The 18,279-nt window shown below is 34.1% G+C and overlaps 1 protein-coding gene across 4 annotated transcripts in view; it reads left to right on the forward strand.

The window, feature by feature from the left end:
• Positions 1–18,279, forward strand: part of Ufd4 (ubiquitin fusion-degradation 4-like) — a 145,854-nt gene that overhangs the window by 120,398 nt on the left and 7,177 nt on the right. For all 4 annotated transcript variants that reach the window (XM_089092565.1, XM_089092563.1, XM_089092564.1 and 1 more), the window contains 6 exons: positions 2,821–3,338; positions 6,824–6,982; positions 9,550–9,854; positions 11,294–11,415; positions 12,166–12,356; positions 17,397–17,601. In XM_089092565.1, the coding sequence (XP_088948691.1) occupies positions 2,821–3,338; positions 6,824–6,982; positions 9,550–9,854; positions 11,294–11,415; positions 12,166–12,356; positions 17,397–17,601 (1,500 nt within the window). The remainder of the gene's footprint in view (positions 1–2,820; positions 3,339–6,823; positions 6,983–9,549; positions 9,855–11,293; positions 11,416–12,165; positions 12,357–17,396; positions 17,602–18,279) is intronic.

An 18,279-nucleotide genomic window follows, 5' to 3' on the forward strand; every position in this document is an offset into this window, starting at 1 on the left:
TTTACTATGTGTAAAACTCGAGAACAAAACCGGTTTCTTCGTTAGTTTTTTTTCAGCTTAGCGCGAGACAAGACAAAGACAAGTGACAGAATATATGGGAAATAAACATTTTGGGCTATATATTTGCACATAGGAGGGAGGGGGGGGTAAAGTATTTGGATAGTTTGAAGTCGAAAAACAATTCTTTCTAGGTATATGGCCACTAAAAAATTACAGAAGAATAGCGAGGTGTCTGGAAATTATGTTAAATAATAAAAAAAAAAAAAAAAAAAAAAAAAAAAAAAAAAAGTAAATGTAATGTTTCATTTCAGTGTTTTTTCCAAGTGTTAAGTGGTTTTTTCAATGACCGTTTTTCCAAGTATTAGCACTATTTTTAGGTTAATGTAGTGTTTCATTGAAGTGTTTTATAATAGTCGCTGATATAAGTTTTTGTTATTTGTGCCTTTCATTTGTGTTATTTTACTGTGTTTATGGCCGTATATTTGTCTTTAAAATATACTTATCAATCTATCTATCTAATATGCAGAATAATTGTACCAAATACATTTTGCATGCAGAGCCGCTATACTTTACCGCCCCCTCCATCCTAATGGGCAAATGTATAGTCACCATTCGTTCTTGAAGAAACAACAGAACTACAAAAAATACCGGTGGATTCTCGAATTTTACGCATAATCGTCCTGGATGAGTGGCACATAATAAAAAAGCATCCGAGTTCTTCCCCCCAACTGAAATAGAAAATAATAAAACTCAAATACAATTCTCAAATTTGGAAAGCCTTATTTTCCACGGGAGAGAGGGGGTATTTTCCGCGGGGGGTAAATGCCGGTCACCAAATTTTTAGGGTTCGGTAATTTCTCCCCTCTGTGTATATATGAAGAAATCAAGCACACTTTGACACCCACAATTAATATCACGGCTGCAATAGTTGAGGAGCGAAAACCGCCAGATTTATTAAAAATGGTTAAACTTTTAATTAAGATATTGAAACTTTGAAAAAAAAAAGTTTTTAATGAAAACACAAGTAAATGTCCATTTAAAAGACTTAACATCCAGAAGCCCTTCTAAACAGAAACCAAAGGAAGACTGAGAAATAAAACTAGATTAATCAACTAACACATACTAGAAAGTATCATGAATGAGTGGGAAAAAATTAACGCTGTGCAAAGAAATTAAAGTAACGAAAGAAAGCCACATTTTGTAATAGTTGTATGTTAAACAATTTTTACTTTGCTATTAATTGGACTAGTTATTATCCTCATTAGTTTGATTATTTCATATTATTTTCTTTCGATCTTAGCTATTTAGATTTTCCTTTTTTTAATTGTTTCGGTTTATATTTTTTTAATCTGGTGGAGTTCTATGTTTCTGTCGCTACTGTCGCAATTTAATAAAAATCACCCCTGTGTTTTTGTTTAGTGTGCTTCAGTGTGCGTGTCTTAACCCAAGAATCCATTGATCGGTATCGTAGATCTGAATTATTTTTTCCCTAGAAACTTTATTCCTAAAAATTTGTATTCATTTTTTTTGGAAATGTAAAGGTAACTTAGATGCGTGGTTTTGCTTTCAACTGGCGATGTATCAGTTGAAAATGTTTCTAAAGTTTTCTACTCCAATTTTTGCCTAACGCATTCAGGTTCAATAGTTTTAAGGGTGTCCAAATTCAGTCCTTTCTTTTTACAGAAATAAATTTTAAACCAGATTAAAACTGAATGTATTCCACTTTTTATTATTTTCTTAAAATAATGATCTGACCAGTTTTATTTAAATTGACAACATTAGTTTTATTTGAATTAACATAGCACGATTATCACACATCAACTTATACCAAGGCATACAGAAAGGTAAAACTCAATGCTTCCCTTATTTATTCACAATGAGGGGATTTATGCTTAATTTGGTCTCTTATCTTTAACAAACGGGAAAACAAACTTTTTCCGGCTCTTGATAAATGACAATGTTGATTTTCAATCAAAAGTTTCAGTCTATTCAAAAAGGAGTATTTAGGTGGTAAAAAAAAAAAAAAAAAAAAAAATCCTAAATTAACTGTAGTTAATTGTGCAAAATTTGTCTTGGGTCAAGTATATAAATAAAAAAAAAAAAAAAGGTTTTTTAGTTTCAGACAAATTTTAAGTCTTCCTAGGGTGAGCTAAAAAATGATGGAAAATTTTTGTTGAATTATTCTGGACAATTTGTAGCCCTCGTAAATTTAAAGGGTAAGTCAACATTCAAACACTCGGGGGCATTACTTAACCTAACAATCAATTAATGCAAAATATAAAACTCTAAGGATTGAGTATGGAAGTAAAAACTTTAATCTATGCAAACAACCACGATTCGTGGACGCTGTTGCTTTATGTTTACTAATACGCGCTTTAAATGGTAGGTTTAAATCTATGTACATACCTATAACCGTCCAATCTTTTCAAGGACCGTTTGAACGGTTTACGGACTTTGCACTTGTCCTTAAAACCATAAATTCTTACTTATCCAGGCTAGCGATTAATCGATTAGCGGTGAGAACACATACTTAAACAACGTTATTAATTTAAATTGGACAAGAATATCAAGAAATAAAGAAGAAGTTTTCAGGTTTTTCAGATACTTAGTAAGTCTTCCTAGGGTGTGCTAATAAATGTTCTAAACTTTTGTTGATTTATTCAGAACAGTTGTCAGGTGTGTATTTAGAACAGTCGCTATATAGACCAGGAATTGGGCCTTAACGCGTATTTAAGGAATACCTAGCGCAGGGTAAGTGTTTTTTTACGGTATTCCTCGGTAGCAACAGAAACTTTTAATTAAAGTTAATTTGATTTCTAGATTCGAGTTTCCAAGCGCAAAGGCTGGGATGATGAATTCGTATTAAAGCGGCAATTTTCCGCTTTGATACCAGCATTTGACCCAAGACCAGGAAGAACCAACGTTCAACAGACCTCTGACATAGACATTCCCACTCCAGGCTATGAAGCGACTGAACAAGAAATGGCCGTTGATGATCAAGCCACAAAGCTGCGACTGGTGTTGAAAGGTCCAGGATACCCTGGCTCCCCTGAAATTGAGCTCCCTCTTTATAATGATCGTTGGTCAATCTTTAAAGCTTGTCAACAGTTGATGAACAAGACCCCGTCTTCTAGGCAGGATAAAATGAGAAAAATATGGGAGCCCACCTATACTATAACTTACTCAGAAAGACGTGAATCAGAGCCAGAGCTACCTATGGAAGAAGAGATGCCGTCAGATTTAATGAGCGTCGTCACTGTACTACAACAACTGTATATCTTATCTAATGAAGAAATACATGAGCTTGGTGTAGGAGCAGATGATTTTGGCAGCAAAAGGTAAAATATTTAAGGCTATTGAATATTGCTGTTAATTTAGATATTTAGGAGTTCCATATGGGCATTGTTTAATATCTAAAATTATAATTTAGGCCTGCGTTTTGCCTTAAGCGGCTAACGCTGACGGTGTTATGCTGAGAATTGCTTAGCTAAAATAAACCATGACATTTCATTTCCAAACTGAAATTAATTCATTTTTAACCTAAAAATTTCTTATTTAACCTAATCTATTAGGCTACCTAATATAACCTAATAAGGTTAACCTAGTTCGGTTAATCTAATTTAACCTAATTTATTATTTAACTTAAATAATAATAATAATATATACTCAACCTACTTTTTGAGGGTAATGTTTAATGCATGTACTATCCTCAACACTATTAAAAGGATACGAAGGATCTCCCTATCTTGCCAACATCAACTTTTTTAGTTTGTGTATCCGAACTATTTAGAATTGATTAGGCGATCTTGCCATAACTTTTAGAGATTGGATTACAGATCCGGATAGATGACAGAAAACTAAAAATTGACACCTACTTTCCCGAAAATCTCAGAAAAACCATTTTACTTCTCTAGTCGAAGTCCTAATGAAACTGACATCATTAGAAAGTATGAACTTTTATTTTTCGATTAAATGGAGCAGACTTTTCTTTTTAAAGCTGAGGAAAACGAAGTTCCTAAAAATATTCTAGCAAATGGAGCAGACTTTTCTTAAATGGAGCAGACTTTTCTTTTTAAAGTTGAGGAAAGGGCAGTTCCTAAAAATATTCTAGCACACCTGCTATTAAAAATAAAAAAATCAGCTCCAATGAATTATCATTAGATAATTTGGCCGCTTTGGTAGTTCTTTCTCGCAACCTGATTTGATTGACTAGCCTACCGACAAAAGGGACTTAAAAATTCACTGTCTTTTCAGTCAAACCACATCTTCTCGACCGCTTTCGATGGTGGATAGTCTCCTAGGAAAATTCGCCAAAGGGTCCTTTGTCTTTGTGATGGTCAGCCGACCCCGAGGCTCGCAAAACGATATTTAGCTTCCTTGTCACTAAGATATGACTGCAAATTTATTATTTCATTTTTGAGTTAGTGCTAGCTATGGAAGAAGAGATGACGTTACTATCTATTCTTTTGAGAGATGGCGTCGCTATCTATTTTATATATTATATAAATTTCATGAACGTCGCTATTGTACTGTAACTAGTTTCTATCACACCTAACGAAGTATTAAAGGATCCAATTTTTGGTATGTTGTTTTTCTACTCTCTTGCCTTTTTAATGTACCAACGGAAGCTACTATTTGGCTATAATTCCGTAGCTGAGATTCAGGTCTTTCCATTTACCTAACTAAATTTTGAAAGTTGCTGTGCATGGTCTTTTAGATTGAAAATGTGTTGAGTAGTGGTTGAAAATTGTTGAAAAACGGACAATTCATCTATTTTTTTTTTTTTTAGCAAGTTTATATCCTTCTCCAAGAAAAAGCCTAAACAGCATCACAATTCTCGCTCTGTGAATGGATAGATTTGAGACTAATAAAATCCAATTATTTAAGTATCATGTCCTGATGTAGGCCATACCTGTAGGCTTGTCGCAAAATTGCTTGTTCCAAAGGGGACACATACCTCAGGTCATTACGACCACAAATTGTTTTTCTTCCACTTCTTTCATAAAAGTGTGGAAGTTGCTACAAAAGCTTTTTTTATATATTAACCAGCTTAAAAGTATTAAATACTAATTGGTAGCGCTTCATGGTTTATATTTTTTAAAGTTTTTTTTTTTTGCCACAAGAATTGCTTTGTGCCAGAGTCTGGATATGGAAATATTAAATGATAGCTGTCATTCTAAGTCAAGCACATAATTATAAATGGAGAAAGGGGATAGGGAAGAGGTCATTTAGGCCTCTTCTAATTCCCAAAATATCTGCATATCTACCGTGTTTCCACCATTGGCCTATATCTTTATTGGATTTGCTGTTTTTTAATTGGTTGATTAAATTCCCCCCCCCCAATAAATCTGTGTCTGTGTGCTTTACCCGGTCGTGCTCTGCATTTAGCCACAATTTCAACTTTTATATCAGATTTATATCTTGGGATTCACCAACGTGAATTCCATTCATTATCCGAGTCAGAACCGTGACATTGGTTATGTTTTTCTTAGGAAATGATCTAAACTTGCTTTAAAAATAGACCAAATCCTTCGTTTTTCTGTATATTTTGCATACGTTTTTGGACAGATTTCAATCTAAAAAAAGCAAAGTAAAAGCAAAGCAAAGTTTAAAAGCAAAAAAGTTGTAAGTGTAATTGTATAGACGGATAAAGCTGAGTCCCACCTCACCTGTTCTTCTGAAATGAAAAGATTTTTCTGGTTTTTGCTGTCTTTTTTTTTAATTTCTTTCAAATTTAAGAATTTTTGGACAACCCCAAGCATTAAAACCGTAGGAATCCAGAAAAATAACATACCAAAAAATTTGCGTTTGGAACATAGACTTTAAAAACTTGTGACTCTTAGTGATAGAACGTTGCCGATATGTTCTCTCTTTCTGATTTATTCCCGATTTCATCTCCATGTCTTGATTCTGATATACTCCAACTTTTTTTGTGTCGGGAATTGTATTATCCTATTTTTTTAAGTTGAGACCTCCACCCCCCTTTAAATGTGCGCCCCTTCTAAGATAAAATCCTGTGCATGTGCCTGGTTGTGCTTATGGCAATTCTGAGCCAATCGTGAATCACAAAAACCAAAGTTCTTTTTTGTTCGCTTCAGCATTTTAAAATTGGTCGAGTTACATTTGAGTATGCAGTTAGTCAAAATTGGCTTGTGAAATAAATATTGATTAATGGTGAAGAGCTGTTTATTGTTTTGGGGTATTAGTTGTTATTGTTAGAGAATTTGCACTAGAATCGATTGGATGCTTGATGCTAAAATCTAGAATGAAAGAATTACAAATTTGATTCAACCAATTTATCTTGTGAACGGCTTATCTGCACCTAGTGGTAAGAGGAATATCACGTCAAAAGTTACTTTTTGTGCTCGAGTCATATTATAGTCACACCTGTTGAAAAAGAAGTCGAGATTTATGAATGATATTCGTTTTTCATTTATCTAACGTTATACTTGTATTACAAAAGTGGAAACTCGCAATGACAAGGTATTGGTTTAAAAAGCTTGTATCAGCACTAACTTGTTCCCAACTATTGCATAACTTGGATCTGCCATAAATGGATCTGCCAGATCCATTTTTAAGGGAAACTGCTGTTCTAAGCTTCCATTTTTTCCTATTTTAAAACATTTTGTTAAAACATTTAGCCTACGCTTGAAAGCCTATGTTCTATTCTATGTTCTATGTTCTATTCACTAAATTTTAGCGGGTGTCGTGCATAATTTTGATTTTATTTCCGTGCCTGACTGTAATATTGCCGCGCATTTATTTGCAAGCCGCTAATAGTTTGCACCTTTAATCTGTTATGACTTGTTTCTTTTTTCTACAGGCTTTGCAATAAATTGAGCCAGCAGTTAAGTGACAGCATTGCTGTGGCAGCGAATGCTCTACCAACATGGTGCAGTAAGTTTATTACTATGTGTCCTCCATTGCTCCCATTAGAGACACGACAAGCATTCTTCTGTGCTACTGCCTTTGGAACATCCAGGTATTTTTCTTTTTTTTTTCATTTACCTTTGAGTAACGTCGCCCCTAAAAACCACGTCATATTAAAAAAAAAATTGTAGTTCTAAGCTGCCTCTCCATATTGCCGCCTGCGTAATGAACAACATTTTTTTCCAAATCTCGAGCTCGCCAAAGAAATATATCAGATCAATTTTAAAGATTTAGGGAGGGGGTCGTGGAGGTGTAAGTCACCTTCTTGTTTAGGACAATCCAAGTTCATTGTGCAAAGAAAAAATATACCTAAATGAACCCTTTATGTCTTGAACTATTCTTATGCAAAAGCGAACTTTAGTGTAAAGAGATGGGGATCGTGGAAGGGGATGGTAGCCCCTCTTCTGTTTTAGAGAACTAAATATAACGAAATATATTATATTAAATATAATGAAAAAATTGAATAGACAAGCACTTGAACAAGGTTTTGACCTTACTCATCCATCCAAACACAATCAACCAAAAAGAAGTTGTCTTGAACATGCAAGATTGTTCTTAGTAAATATAGGAGAGGGTTGTAGCTCCTCTCAACCTTCTAGCCGGTCTACTCATTTTTTTATCCTAATATTTTAAGGATACATGCTCCAACACAAGAACAATGTATCAAAAGATTTAATTTTTTTTGTCACAATCATTTTTTGTCTAGGATGATACGGTTTAAATAGTTGTATTTGCTTAATACAGCAGCGTCCTTATTTCATGTCTTTTGAAAGGTTATCAGTAAATAATGTCTTGATATTTCCTGCGTTCTGAAACACGGGGAGGTATTAGTCCAACAGCGGTCGTCGGGGTGGGGGAGGATTTAGTTAATATCCCTGAGTATTGAGAAAAAAGTTGCATTAAGCAGGCGGTTGCTTGTGTGTTGATTCTTGTAAGCTTTGAAGAGTTTGTCACAGTGTCTAAACTCTTTGCTCTCTTAAGAGTGGAATATCAGAAGCCAGTCTGCGAATGAAATAAGTTAACAAAATTAATAAATTAGTGAAATATTAATTAAAGTGAATAATTAATGAAGCATCAGAAGAGTGTGATTTAAATTATGACGAAAATAGATTACTAATTAATATCCTTATTTGGCTTGTGTTGAAATAAGCAAGTGCTTTTCATTTTTATGAGATTTTGTATACAGTTTTTCGGCACCTAGGATTGTGAAGATTTTCTGTTGCGGTTGTGTAAGTCAGACGCATGTGTATTCAGTTCTTTTCGTATTCTAGATCTACCTGTTCTGTCTTATGCGTTTAGGTTACCCCTAGATAAGGGGTTTATATTTGGGAACATTGGAACCGAACACTGGAGGTTTGGGACTCGATTTCTGTGTGCGCTGGAATTTGTTTTATTTAATGATATTAATTCTTGCTGGAATAGTACGAGAAGTAACACAATGTGAAACTAATGACCTCGAAAAAATTATCTTTGCGTTAGGTTATATAACCTAACCTATCCAACTTCTAATGCTGGTTTTCGGCATTCAATCAGCATTTTTCCATGACCCACTGTTTTTACGGAATAATATCTTAAAGTTGATATGTGGGTCTTTGGATTTTGAAAGGATATAAATTAATTTTTCTGGGAAGTTTTCTAATGTAGTTTTAAAAACAAAATTCAAATGTGAAGTCAAATTTATGTTATACCCGCAATTGCTACTCGAAGATTAAGTTAAGTTCCTTTTCATGAATTTTTAGTATTTTAGACTAGAAATAAAATTAAAATTGTACCACAAAAACTATAATCGAGGCCAAATTTCATATTGCGATTCGGAATTCGATTTGTATTTAGCGTACGTACTTTTGTATTGAGCAATAAAAAAGAGATATAACTGGTAAAGTTTTAAGTTGAACAAATAAAAGTTCAAGCGGGGATAAGTCCTTTTATTAAAGATAATTTCTTAAACCACATTGGCCTGACATCACAAAGAAAGAAAAACGAGCAAAAATGGGGTTTTTTCGCGCTGAAGAAGAGAGGCGTTTGTCCTCTCGAAATATTCGCTTCGTTTTTTCAGTATCTTCATTTGGCCTATAAAAACCCCATTTTTGCTCGTTTTTCTTTCCTTTTATTAAACAGTGAAAAGAGATATAAAAAATCTGGATATTTTGAGCACATATACCAGTGGTCGTTATCAGCAGAAAAACTAAAGCATTACAAATAAAACAAACGTACTTATACAGAACAAAATAAATACTTTCGGGTCACAAATAGTTTCCGATTAATTTACTAGATCTGTCTGAGAGAGTTCATTAACAGGGTTCATTCAAAGTCTTTAGTTGTAAATTTTTCTTCTTTAATATTGCCTAATTGTAAGTTGAATCTTACAATTAGGTGGCACACAGTTTGTACCACCTTCTAATGAAGGTGGCACAAGCTGTGTTTGTGCTTGTTTACAAGCACAATGTTTGCAAACTGAGTTGCAAACATTCGTGTTTTGTATTAACGAAAAGAGAAATTTAATTGTTTAGGAAGTTTTCTGATACAGTTTCGTATTCAAATTTCAAATTGTAGAGGATGTTTTTTTTTGTATTTTATTCCAAGCAGTTCATATTATTTGATACTATGTTCATCCTCTAGGTCTATAGTTTGGCTTCAACAGCAACGTGACACTGCTGCAGAGCGTCATCGCTTGTCCTCTTCAACAGTAGCAGGACCTCGACGAGACGACGGCAGCGAATTCCGCCTTGGCCGATTAAAACATGAAAGAGTTCGAGTGCCTCGGGGACCAATCCTTTTAGATTGGGCTATGCAGGTTATGAAGACGCATGCGGATCGTAGAGCTATTTTAGAAGTCGAATTTGTCGATGAGGAGGGCACTGGTCTTGGACCAACACTTGAATTTTATGCTCTTATTGCAGCTGAGTTACAGCGCAAAGATTTGGGTAAGATTTGAGAATATTTGGAATTGGTCAGTATATACATGTTACTGTGAATCTCAGAAAGCTTAATGTCGACATTCACTGGTGAATGTCCGAATATATATATATAAATCGACACTCATGAATTCGAAATTCGTGAATGTTGACATTCACCGGTGAATATCCGAATATATATATATATATATATATATATATATATATATATATATATATATATATATATATATATATATATATATATATATATATATATCGACACTCATGAATTCGAAATTCGTGAATGTCGACATTCACCGGTTAATGTCCGAAATATCTTTTTTTCTCCTTGAATATAGTTAGCAATGCGGTTCAACTTTTTCAATTTAATGCAAGGTTTGATGATTACAGGTTAGGTTAGCTTAGGTTATTAACCCATTTCTGGTATTTATAACCAAAGTTTAACTTAATCTAAACTAGCTTACGTCAGGGAACGGCATTTATGAAACCAATATATTACATGTTGATTTTGTTGTTTTGCTAGAATTTATTTCTGGAGAGACCTTCCCGTAATTTAAAGATTTGTCTTTCCCTTCTATCCAGATTTTTTGAACTACGTCTGCCAACTCGGCCTTTCTTAAATAAGTATTAAGCTGTATCTTAGCTATCACCTTAGAGTGGCCTATTGTAAAATTATCACCGACTGCTAAGTCTCTAGTAAAAAGTATTAGGTTTCAAAATTTTCATGATTCTGCTAGTGAACGCTACCCTATTTACTTCTGTAAGGCGTCTATTCACTAAAAGACGTAAAGACGACGTAAAAAGATGTCTCTAAAGAGACATAGACAAGTCTCTTCACTTTCGTGTTTTCTTTAAGCCTACCTAGTAACTGTCTTCTTTTATGATGTTTGTGACTGGGATGCAGGGCTCCCTCTTGGCCCCCTCTCTCCAACTCCTGTATTTTCTTGAATTCTTAGGCATTGCTTATTCAGGTTTTCAATGATATATTTTCATTATTGCGCCCTCCCCCATCCCCGATAACAGATCCAGTGTATGTGCCTAGTTTTTGATAAAATACACTGTGACTAGTATTGAATGACATGCTCAATTTGGCTACAAATTTGAAGTAGAAGTGGGAAATTGTATCGGAATCGGAACTGTGAGGGAGAACCAGAATCAGAGCTAGGAATAGTTTTGGTTATCACCATATCTAGCTGAATTTTACGTGATTCTGAGGTAACAAAAAATGATAATTAACTTTATAAGAAGCAGAAAATAATCAATTGGAATTTGTTCAAATTGATATAGTGTTCTAAAAACTATTTTTGATTGTTTACCTACAAAGAAAGGAACAAACTGCTCTCGGGATGAAGAGAAACTAACTTTTTGTCATAAAAATCGACTTAATTTTTCTGTTTTTTTTTTCGTTTTTTACTGTTAATATTTAATATATTTTTGTTCAACAGGTATTTGGCTTTGCGATGATGAGTTTCATCCTGAGGCCGAGAGCCTTGACCAAATGGAAGGGAAACCACCTGGCTATTATGTCCGAAGACTTGGTGGTCTCTTTTTCCCTCCTTTGCCACAGGTATTTATTTCCAGGGTTCTTTCTTTTTTTTGTCATTACTAACTTTTTCATTTCCTATTTCTATTGTATTTTAGTCCATTTTTCCCTTTTTTGTTAACTTTATCGCTGAGTAAAAATTCTATAAAATATTCGGTGTTTTGTGTCTCTTCGTTACTTATTTTCTTTTTGTTAGAGCTTTAGAGCAGTAAAGCTAACCTTTTTTTTTTTGAAGAATTGACCTATGAGATTTTCTGTAAGAAAGAAAAAAATACATCCACTTCAAAGCTTGTCTCCCCGGCGTACAGAACATAGAGAATTAACTCCCCGGCGACAATATGCAAAGGGGGGAGGGGTCTGAAATTAATTCCAACTAATTTGCTAGTGGTGTTGAAACTTTTTTGTAATGTTTAGAAAGGAATAAGATGCTAGAGGCGGGTCAGATTGGGTCTATCAATCGATCGTGCTGATTATAACTAGAGAAAGAAACTGTAAGCATCAGTTTGTTCACAAAAAAGTCATTCTGTGTCGTTTATTAGGGTGGCAGGGAAAGGAGGCACGTGCCTCCCCTGGATTCCCCTCCCTTTAGATTTTGAAAAATGCATTTTTGTGTTGTATTTTCATTGATAAATGCCTTTGTCTTCGTATTTTAAAAAAAACGTCAAATTGCCCCCCCCCCCTCTCTTAAGTTTTTATAAATTGACGTCACTGTTTGAATTATGTAGTCGAATTTGGCTATCATGTTCTATTATTTAATATTTTTGTCTGTTGAAGGATTCGGAGCAGTGTGAGCGGGCTGAAAGACTTACGTACTTTATTGGTGTTGTTATTGGTAAAGCACTTCAAGACGGTCGCCTTATTGACTTGCCATTTTCAAACGCCTTTTTAAAACTTCTTTGTCTCGGTGACCTAGACTCAGAAGCTAGGAGAAGTTATGGTCGAAGGAATAGTGTTTTTTCAACTAGGTACGTCACTTTCCTTTCTTGGTTTTACTATCCTTTTTTTTTATTTTTTACTTTTACATTTCCTTTTTTTAGTTTTTCGTTTTTTAAACTATTCTTTTTATCCCTTTCTTCTTTTACTATTGTTTTTCTTTTTTATCCTTTTTTTCACTGTTCTTCTTCTCCTCTTCCATTATTTTTAAGGTAGACACTTCACTCGAATTTTTTTTAAGTACTCTTTTTATCTCTTTCTTTTTCACTATCCTTTTTCTTTTTTTATCCTTTTCTTTTTTCGATTATCCATTTTCTGCTATTCCATTATTTTGAAATTACATAGTTTACTAGAAAATTCTTCTTTTTCTTAAACTATTCTTTTTTATCCCTTTTTTCACAGTCTTTTTTTTATTCCTTTCTTTTTTCCGCTATCCTTTTTCTTCTATTCCATTGTTTTGACGTTACTAGAAAATCCTTCCTTTTTTATCCTTTCTTTTTTTTCTTATCCTTTTTATTCTATTCTATTATTTTGACGTTTGATATTTTACTATATGTATTTTTTTTACCCCACCTCCTCTGCTCTCACTGGCACTAAATTCTTAACTATAAACTTCAAAAACTAGTAACTACATCAGTTGTTGAGAATAAGCTCTTTTTTTTCTATGGGTAATCAGTTCTAATAAATGTAGTTCTCTTTATTTTTATTCTTTTAGCCGTAATGTTCTGTGAATGAACATAAAAGAAATAAATATTTATGCTCTTCGTTTGGCGAGATCATACGTATAATCATACAAACAAATAAAAAAAATAATATATATATATATATAAAAACTCAGATTGTAAGGCTTTTGATAAAAGTTGGTTCACGAGGAAAGGGTTGGATGTACTATATTAGTATTGGTATTGTTTTAGATACATTTTTTTTTTTCAACTGCCATTCATTCCAAAACTTTTACGAATTATTAATTACTAACATTATTTAATTATATATCGATATAATCAGTTACAATACAGTTACAATCGTTACCATTTTAAAGAAATCTGCTTTGAAATAAAATAATATTCAATATTTTATTTATTTTCTATATAAAATATAAAAATGGGACAAAAACACAATCTGAAAAAGATATTGTCTGATTGAGATTCATAATTTCATTTAATTTCGCTGATATCTTCCTTTGATAATTACTAGGATTTACATTCAAGACCAAAGATTTAAAAATCTTTGGGGTTTCATGGCAACATAAATGTATTTAACAAAATTGGCTCGTAGTTTCTTCCTTTAATGTGTTTGAAGATGAACTGATAGGAATATGAGACTAATAATATTACTGCGTTATGACATGATCGTAAAACGGCCGACTTATAATATTACTGCGTTGACATGATCGTAAAATGGCCGACCTCTAATATTACTGTCTTATGACATGATCGTAAAAGGGCCGAATTATAATATTACTGCGTTATGACAGGATCGTAAAACGGCCGACTTATAATATTACTGCGTTATGACATGATATTAAAATGGCTGACTTATAATGTTTCTGCATTATGACATGATCGTCAAACGGCCGATTTATAATATTACTGCGTTATGACATGATCGTATAACGGCCGACCTATAATATTACTGCGTTATGACATGATCGTAAAACGGTCGACTCATAATATTGCTGCATTATGACATGATCGTCAAACGGCCGACTTATAATATTACTGCGTTATGACGTGATCGTATAACGGCCGACCTATAACATTACTGCGTTATGACATGATCGTAAAACGGCCGACCTCTAATATTACTGTGTTATGACATGATCGTAAAATGGCCGAATTATAATATTACTGCGTTATGACAGGATCGTAAAACGGCCGACTTATAATATTACTGCGTTATGACATGATAGTAAAATGGCTGACTTATAATCTTGCTGCATTATGACATGATCGTCAAACGGCCGACTTATAATATTACTGCGTTATGACATGATCGTATAACGGCCGACCTATAATATTACTGCGTTATGACATGATAGTAAAATTGTTGACTTATAATATTGCTGCATTATGACATGATCGTCAAACGGCTGACTTATAATATTACTGCGTTATGACATGATCGTATAACGGCCGACCTATAATATTACTGCGTTATGAGATGATCGCAAAACTGCCGACTTATAATATTACTGCGTTATGACATGATCGTAAAACGGCCGACTTATAATATTACTGCGTTGACATGATCGTAAAATGGCCGACCTCTAATATTACTGTGTTATGACATGATCGTAAAATGGCCGAATTACAATATTACTGCGTTATGACAGGATCGTATAACGGCCGACCTATATTATTACTGCGTTATGACATGATCGTAAAACGGCCGACTTATAATATTACTGCGTTATGACATGATCGTAAAACGGCCGACTTATAGTATTACTGCGTTGACATGATCGTAAAATGGCCGACCTCTAATATTACTGTGTTATGACATGATCGTAAAATGGCCGAATTATAATATTACTGCGTTATGACAGGATCGTAAAACGGCCGACTTATAATATTACTGCGTTATGACATGATCGTAAAAAGGCTGACTTATAATATTGCTGCATTATGACATGATCGTCAAACGGCCGATTTATAATATTACTGCGTTATGACATGATCGTATAACGGCCGACCTATAATATTACTGCGTTATGACATGATCGTAAAACGGTCGACTCATAATATTGCTGCATTATGACATGATCGTCAAACGGCCGACTTATAATATTACTGCGTTATGACATGATCGTATAACGGCCGACCTATAATATTACTGCGTTATGACATGATCGTAAAACGGTCGACTCATAATATTGCTGCATTATGACATGATCGTCAAACGGCCGACTTATAATATTACTGCGTTATGACATGATCGTAAAACGGTCGACTCATAATATTGCTGCATTATGACATGATCGTAAAACGGCCGACTTATAATATTACTGCGTTATGACATGATCGTAAAATGGCTGACTTATAATATTCCTGCGTTATGACATGATCGTAAAACGGCCGACTTATAAGATTACTGCGTTATGATATGATCGTATAACGGCCGACCTATAATATTACTGCGTTATGACATGATCGTAAAACGGTCGACTCATAATATTGCTGCATTATGACATGATCGTAACCTCATAGCTCACTTCTCTTTGCTAATTTGAGGAATTCTCCGAGGAACCCCTTTTAGCAAGTAGTCGACGTTTTACAAGAGCTTCTCTCATCCCAAATTACAATAATTACAAACCTTTCATCTTAGTCGAGAAGAATATTATTTTGAAATGGTTAATAATTACCAATTGGCCAAATACACATCGAATTTTCGATAGTAAAATTAAATGGAAAATAATTAGGATATATAACATAAAAATGTTCAGTTAAAAATTCAATAGAATAAGATGTCATTAACTCGTTTAACTTTTGACTTGCATTTGTAAGAAAAGATGTGCTATATCTTTCTGTGAATGATTTAATAGAGTAAGAGGGGGATTTTTTTTTTCATAAACCCTGGTGCACGTATTTTCTATCAAACCTGTAAAGAGGCATTCACTCTTGTCAATAGAAAGGCGGTTTGAAAGCGAAAAAAGATGTGTGCTTTCTATTCTGATCCCGTGTCTAAGAACTGATCCTAAATTAAAGTATCGTAAGTTAAAAATACCTCTAAAAAGTAATTTGCAAAGGAAAAGTGTCGAAATTTCAGGAAAGGAAAGACACCCCAAAAAGGGATGCGATTTTACTGAAAATTACACAATCGGTTTTAACAGTTCTAATCGCCAAAAGTTGACATACTGAAAATGTATGTTGAGCGACAATTCTTGAGAGTTCGGAGTTTGCCGACAAAAATATTCTTAGTGATTATTACACAGGGATAGATTACTCAATGAAGTGACTACTAGAGTTGTAGTATTTCACTAACACCTCCCACTTATGGTATACCTTTTATTGCGCTCCACATTTAAGCCACTACTTTTTAGTTTTCTCTCGAAAAAAGGGGTGGGTCCTTTGGATCAATCCCCATTTCACTTTTTGTTTACTAAGATATATGTTTTTCTTTTTTTCTTGAGTTTTTGATGATGATGTTAAATAAAAAAAAAATAAAAAAAAAATACCTGTTCTCCAAAATGGTTAAATGCTGTAAAGTAGAGACTAAATACCGCTTTTCTAAGTGATCAAACCCTTCATTTTGACTTGGACGTAAAAGACATGGTGACAGAACGTTATCTCTGTCAGTACAATTTCAAAAGTTGTAAAAGTTACGAGATTAGTCGGAGACAATTTTGCATGCTATCATAGTAGATGTTTTGAACAAGAGTGAATACTTAAATAAAATGTTAGAGGGAGTAGCCCCTGCCTTGCCCTTAAGATTGGTCTTTTGTGTGAATGCTTGAAAATTCAAGTTGAAAAGGACGGCAATGATGTAAAAAACCTGTCATATCTGAAATATGACTTGCTGTGGATAGCAATTTTGAAAATTGCCAAATTTAAAATCTGACATGTCATGTCAACGCTGCTTTGGTATTTGAACGCTATTACATTAGTGGCTATGGAAAAACACTCTATTTTATGCCTAGGCTCAGACACGATTATTTAGCGGCCTCGGCGTGTACAAATGACCATGGTTGTTGTGTTTACACTCTAATGACAGGATATCTAAAATTAGAAATAGATTTGTTATAGAGGCAGGTCCAATTTGGCCTGCAGAATGGACTTATGATTCCATTGGACGGCTCACAATATTCACTAGGATATGTATTTGTTTACTAAATTTGGCATATATTCTTCAAAACGAAAACATACTTCATGTATTTGAAAACAGTTTGCTTGTTTTTTTTGTTTTTTTTTTAAATTGAAGTAAATAGTAAAGTTTTTCGAATATAGGGACGTTAAACAGTAGAAACTAGAGGAATACTTTTGTTGCTGATTCTGTGCTTTCCGCCTAGAAATATCTTTTGACCCTTCATTTCCCTCGGTTTTTACCAATTTTCTATTAATTATACTTTTTTTCAGTAATTTTCTAACATTGCACGATCTAGTCGAAGTTGACCCCGTTAGAGGTCGATTCTTATTAGAGTTAAGTAATTTGAAGTCAGGAGAGGTCCTTCATAATGGAGTCACATTAGAAGATCTGCATTTAACTTTTCAATATTCGCCTTCATCGGGAGTTTATGGCATTGACGAAATAGATTTAGTGGATGGAGGCTCTGAAATGCTGGTGAGATGTTTTGTCATTTTTTTTCTGTTTTCACTTGGGTTCTTTGCAAAAAAATGACAACCAGTAAAGTAAAACTTAAGAGTCTTTCTAACTAGAAACAAAAAAGAATATTCTAAATTAAGCATACAGAGTGTGAGCTTAGGTTGAGTATCCTCTCAGCCCTTACCTGTTCGGAGGGGTGTCCCGCAAGGCTCCATTCTAGGCCCGATTTTATTTATCCTATATATCGATGATCTTGTTATGAACGTGGACCTTTCAGTGTATCCTGTACTATTTGCTGATGACAGCAACTTCTTCATCACTGGCACCAATTTACCATCGGCAATAACCTCTGCCCAAGTCCTTCTGAACAGAGTCCAGGCATGGTGTCTTACGAATAACCTGACCATTAGTAGCAAAAAAAGTCAAGTAGTATTATTTAGAACCCCTACAACAAACAAGTAATCCAACCTGCTCTTGGTCTCAAGTACTCTCCCGACATCCTCCCACAAGTGGAGGTTGCCAAGTTTCTTGGTGTATCTATTGACTCTTGCTTGTCATTTTCTAATCATATTTCTTACATCACAGCAATAATTTTGAGACAAGTAGCTATGATTAACCGTGTGAATTATTTTCTTCCTCCTGACATCCTAGTTACTCTCTATTGGTCCTTTATTTTTCCTTACCTTTCTTATTGCG

The sequence above is a fragment of the Artemia sp. Qi Xiang Cuo genome, chromosome 7 (assembly GCF_049724085.1).
Source record: "Artemia sp. Qi Xiang Cuo chromosome 7, ASM4972408v1, whole genome shotgun sequence".
Classification (NCBI taxonomy): Eukaryota; Metazoa; Arthropoda; class Branchiopoda; order Anostraca; family Artemiidae; genus Artemia; species Artemia sp. Qi Xiang Cuo.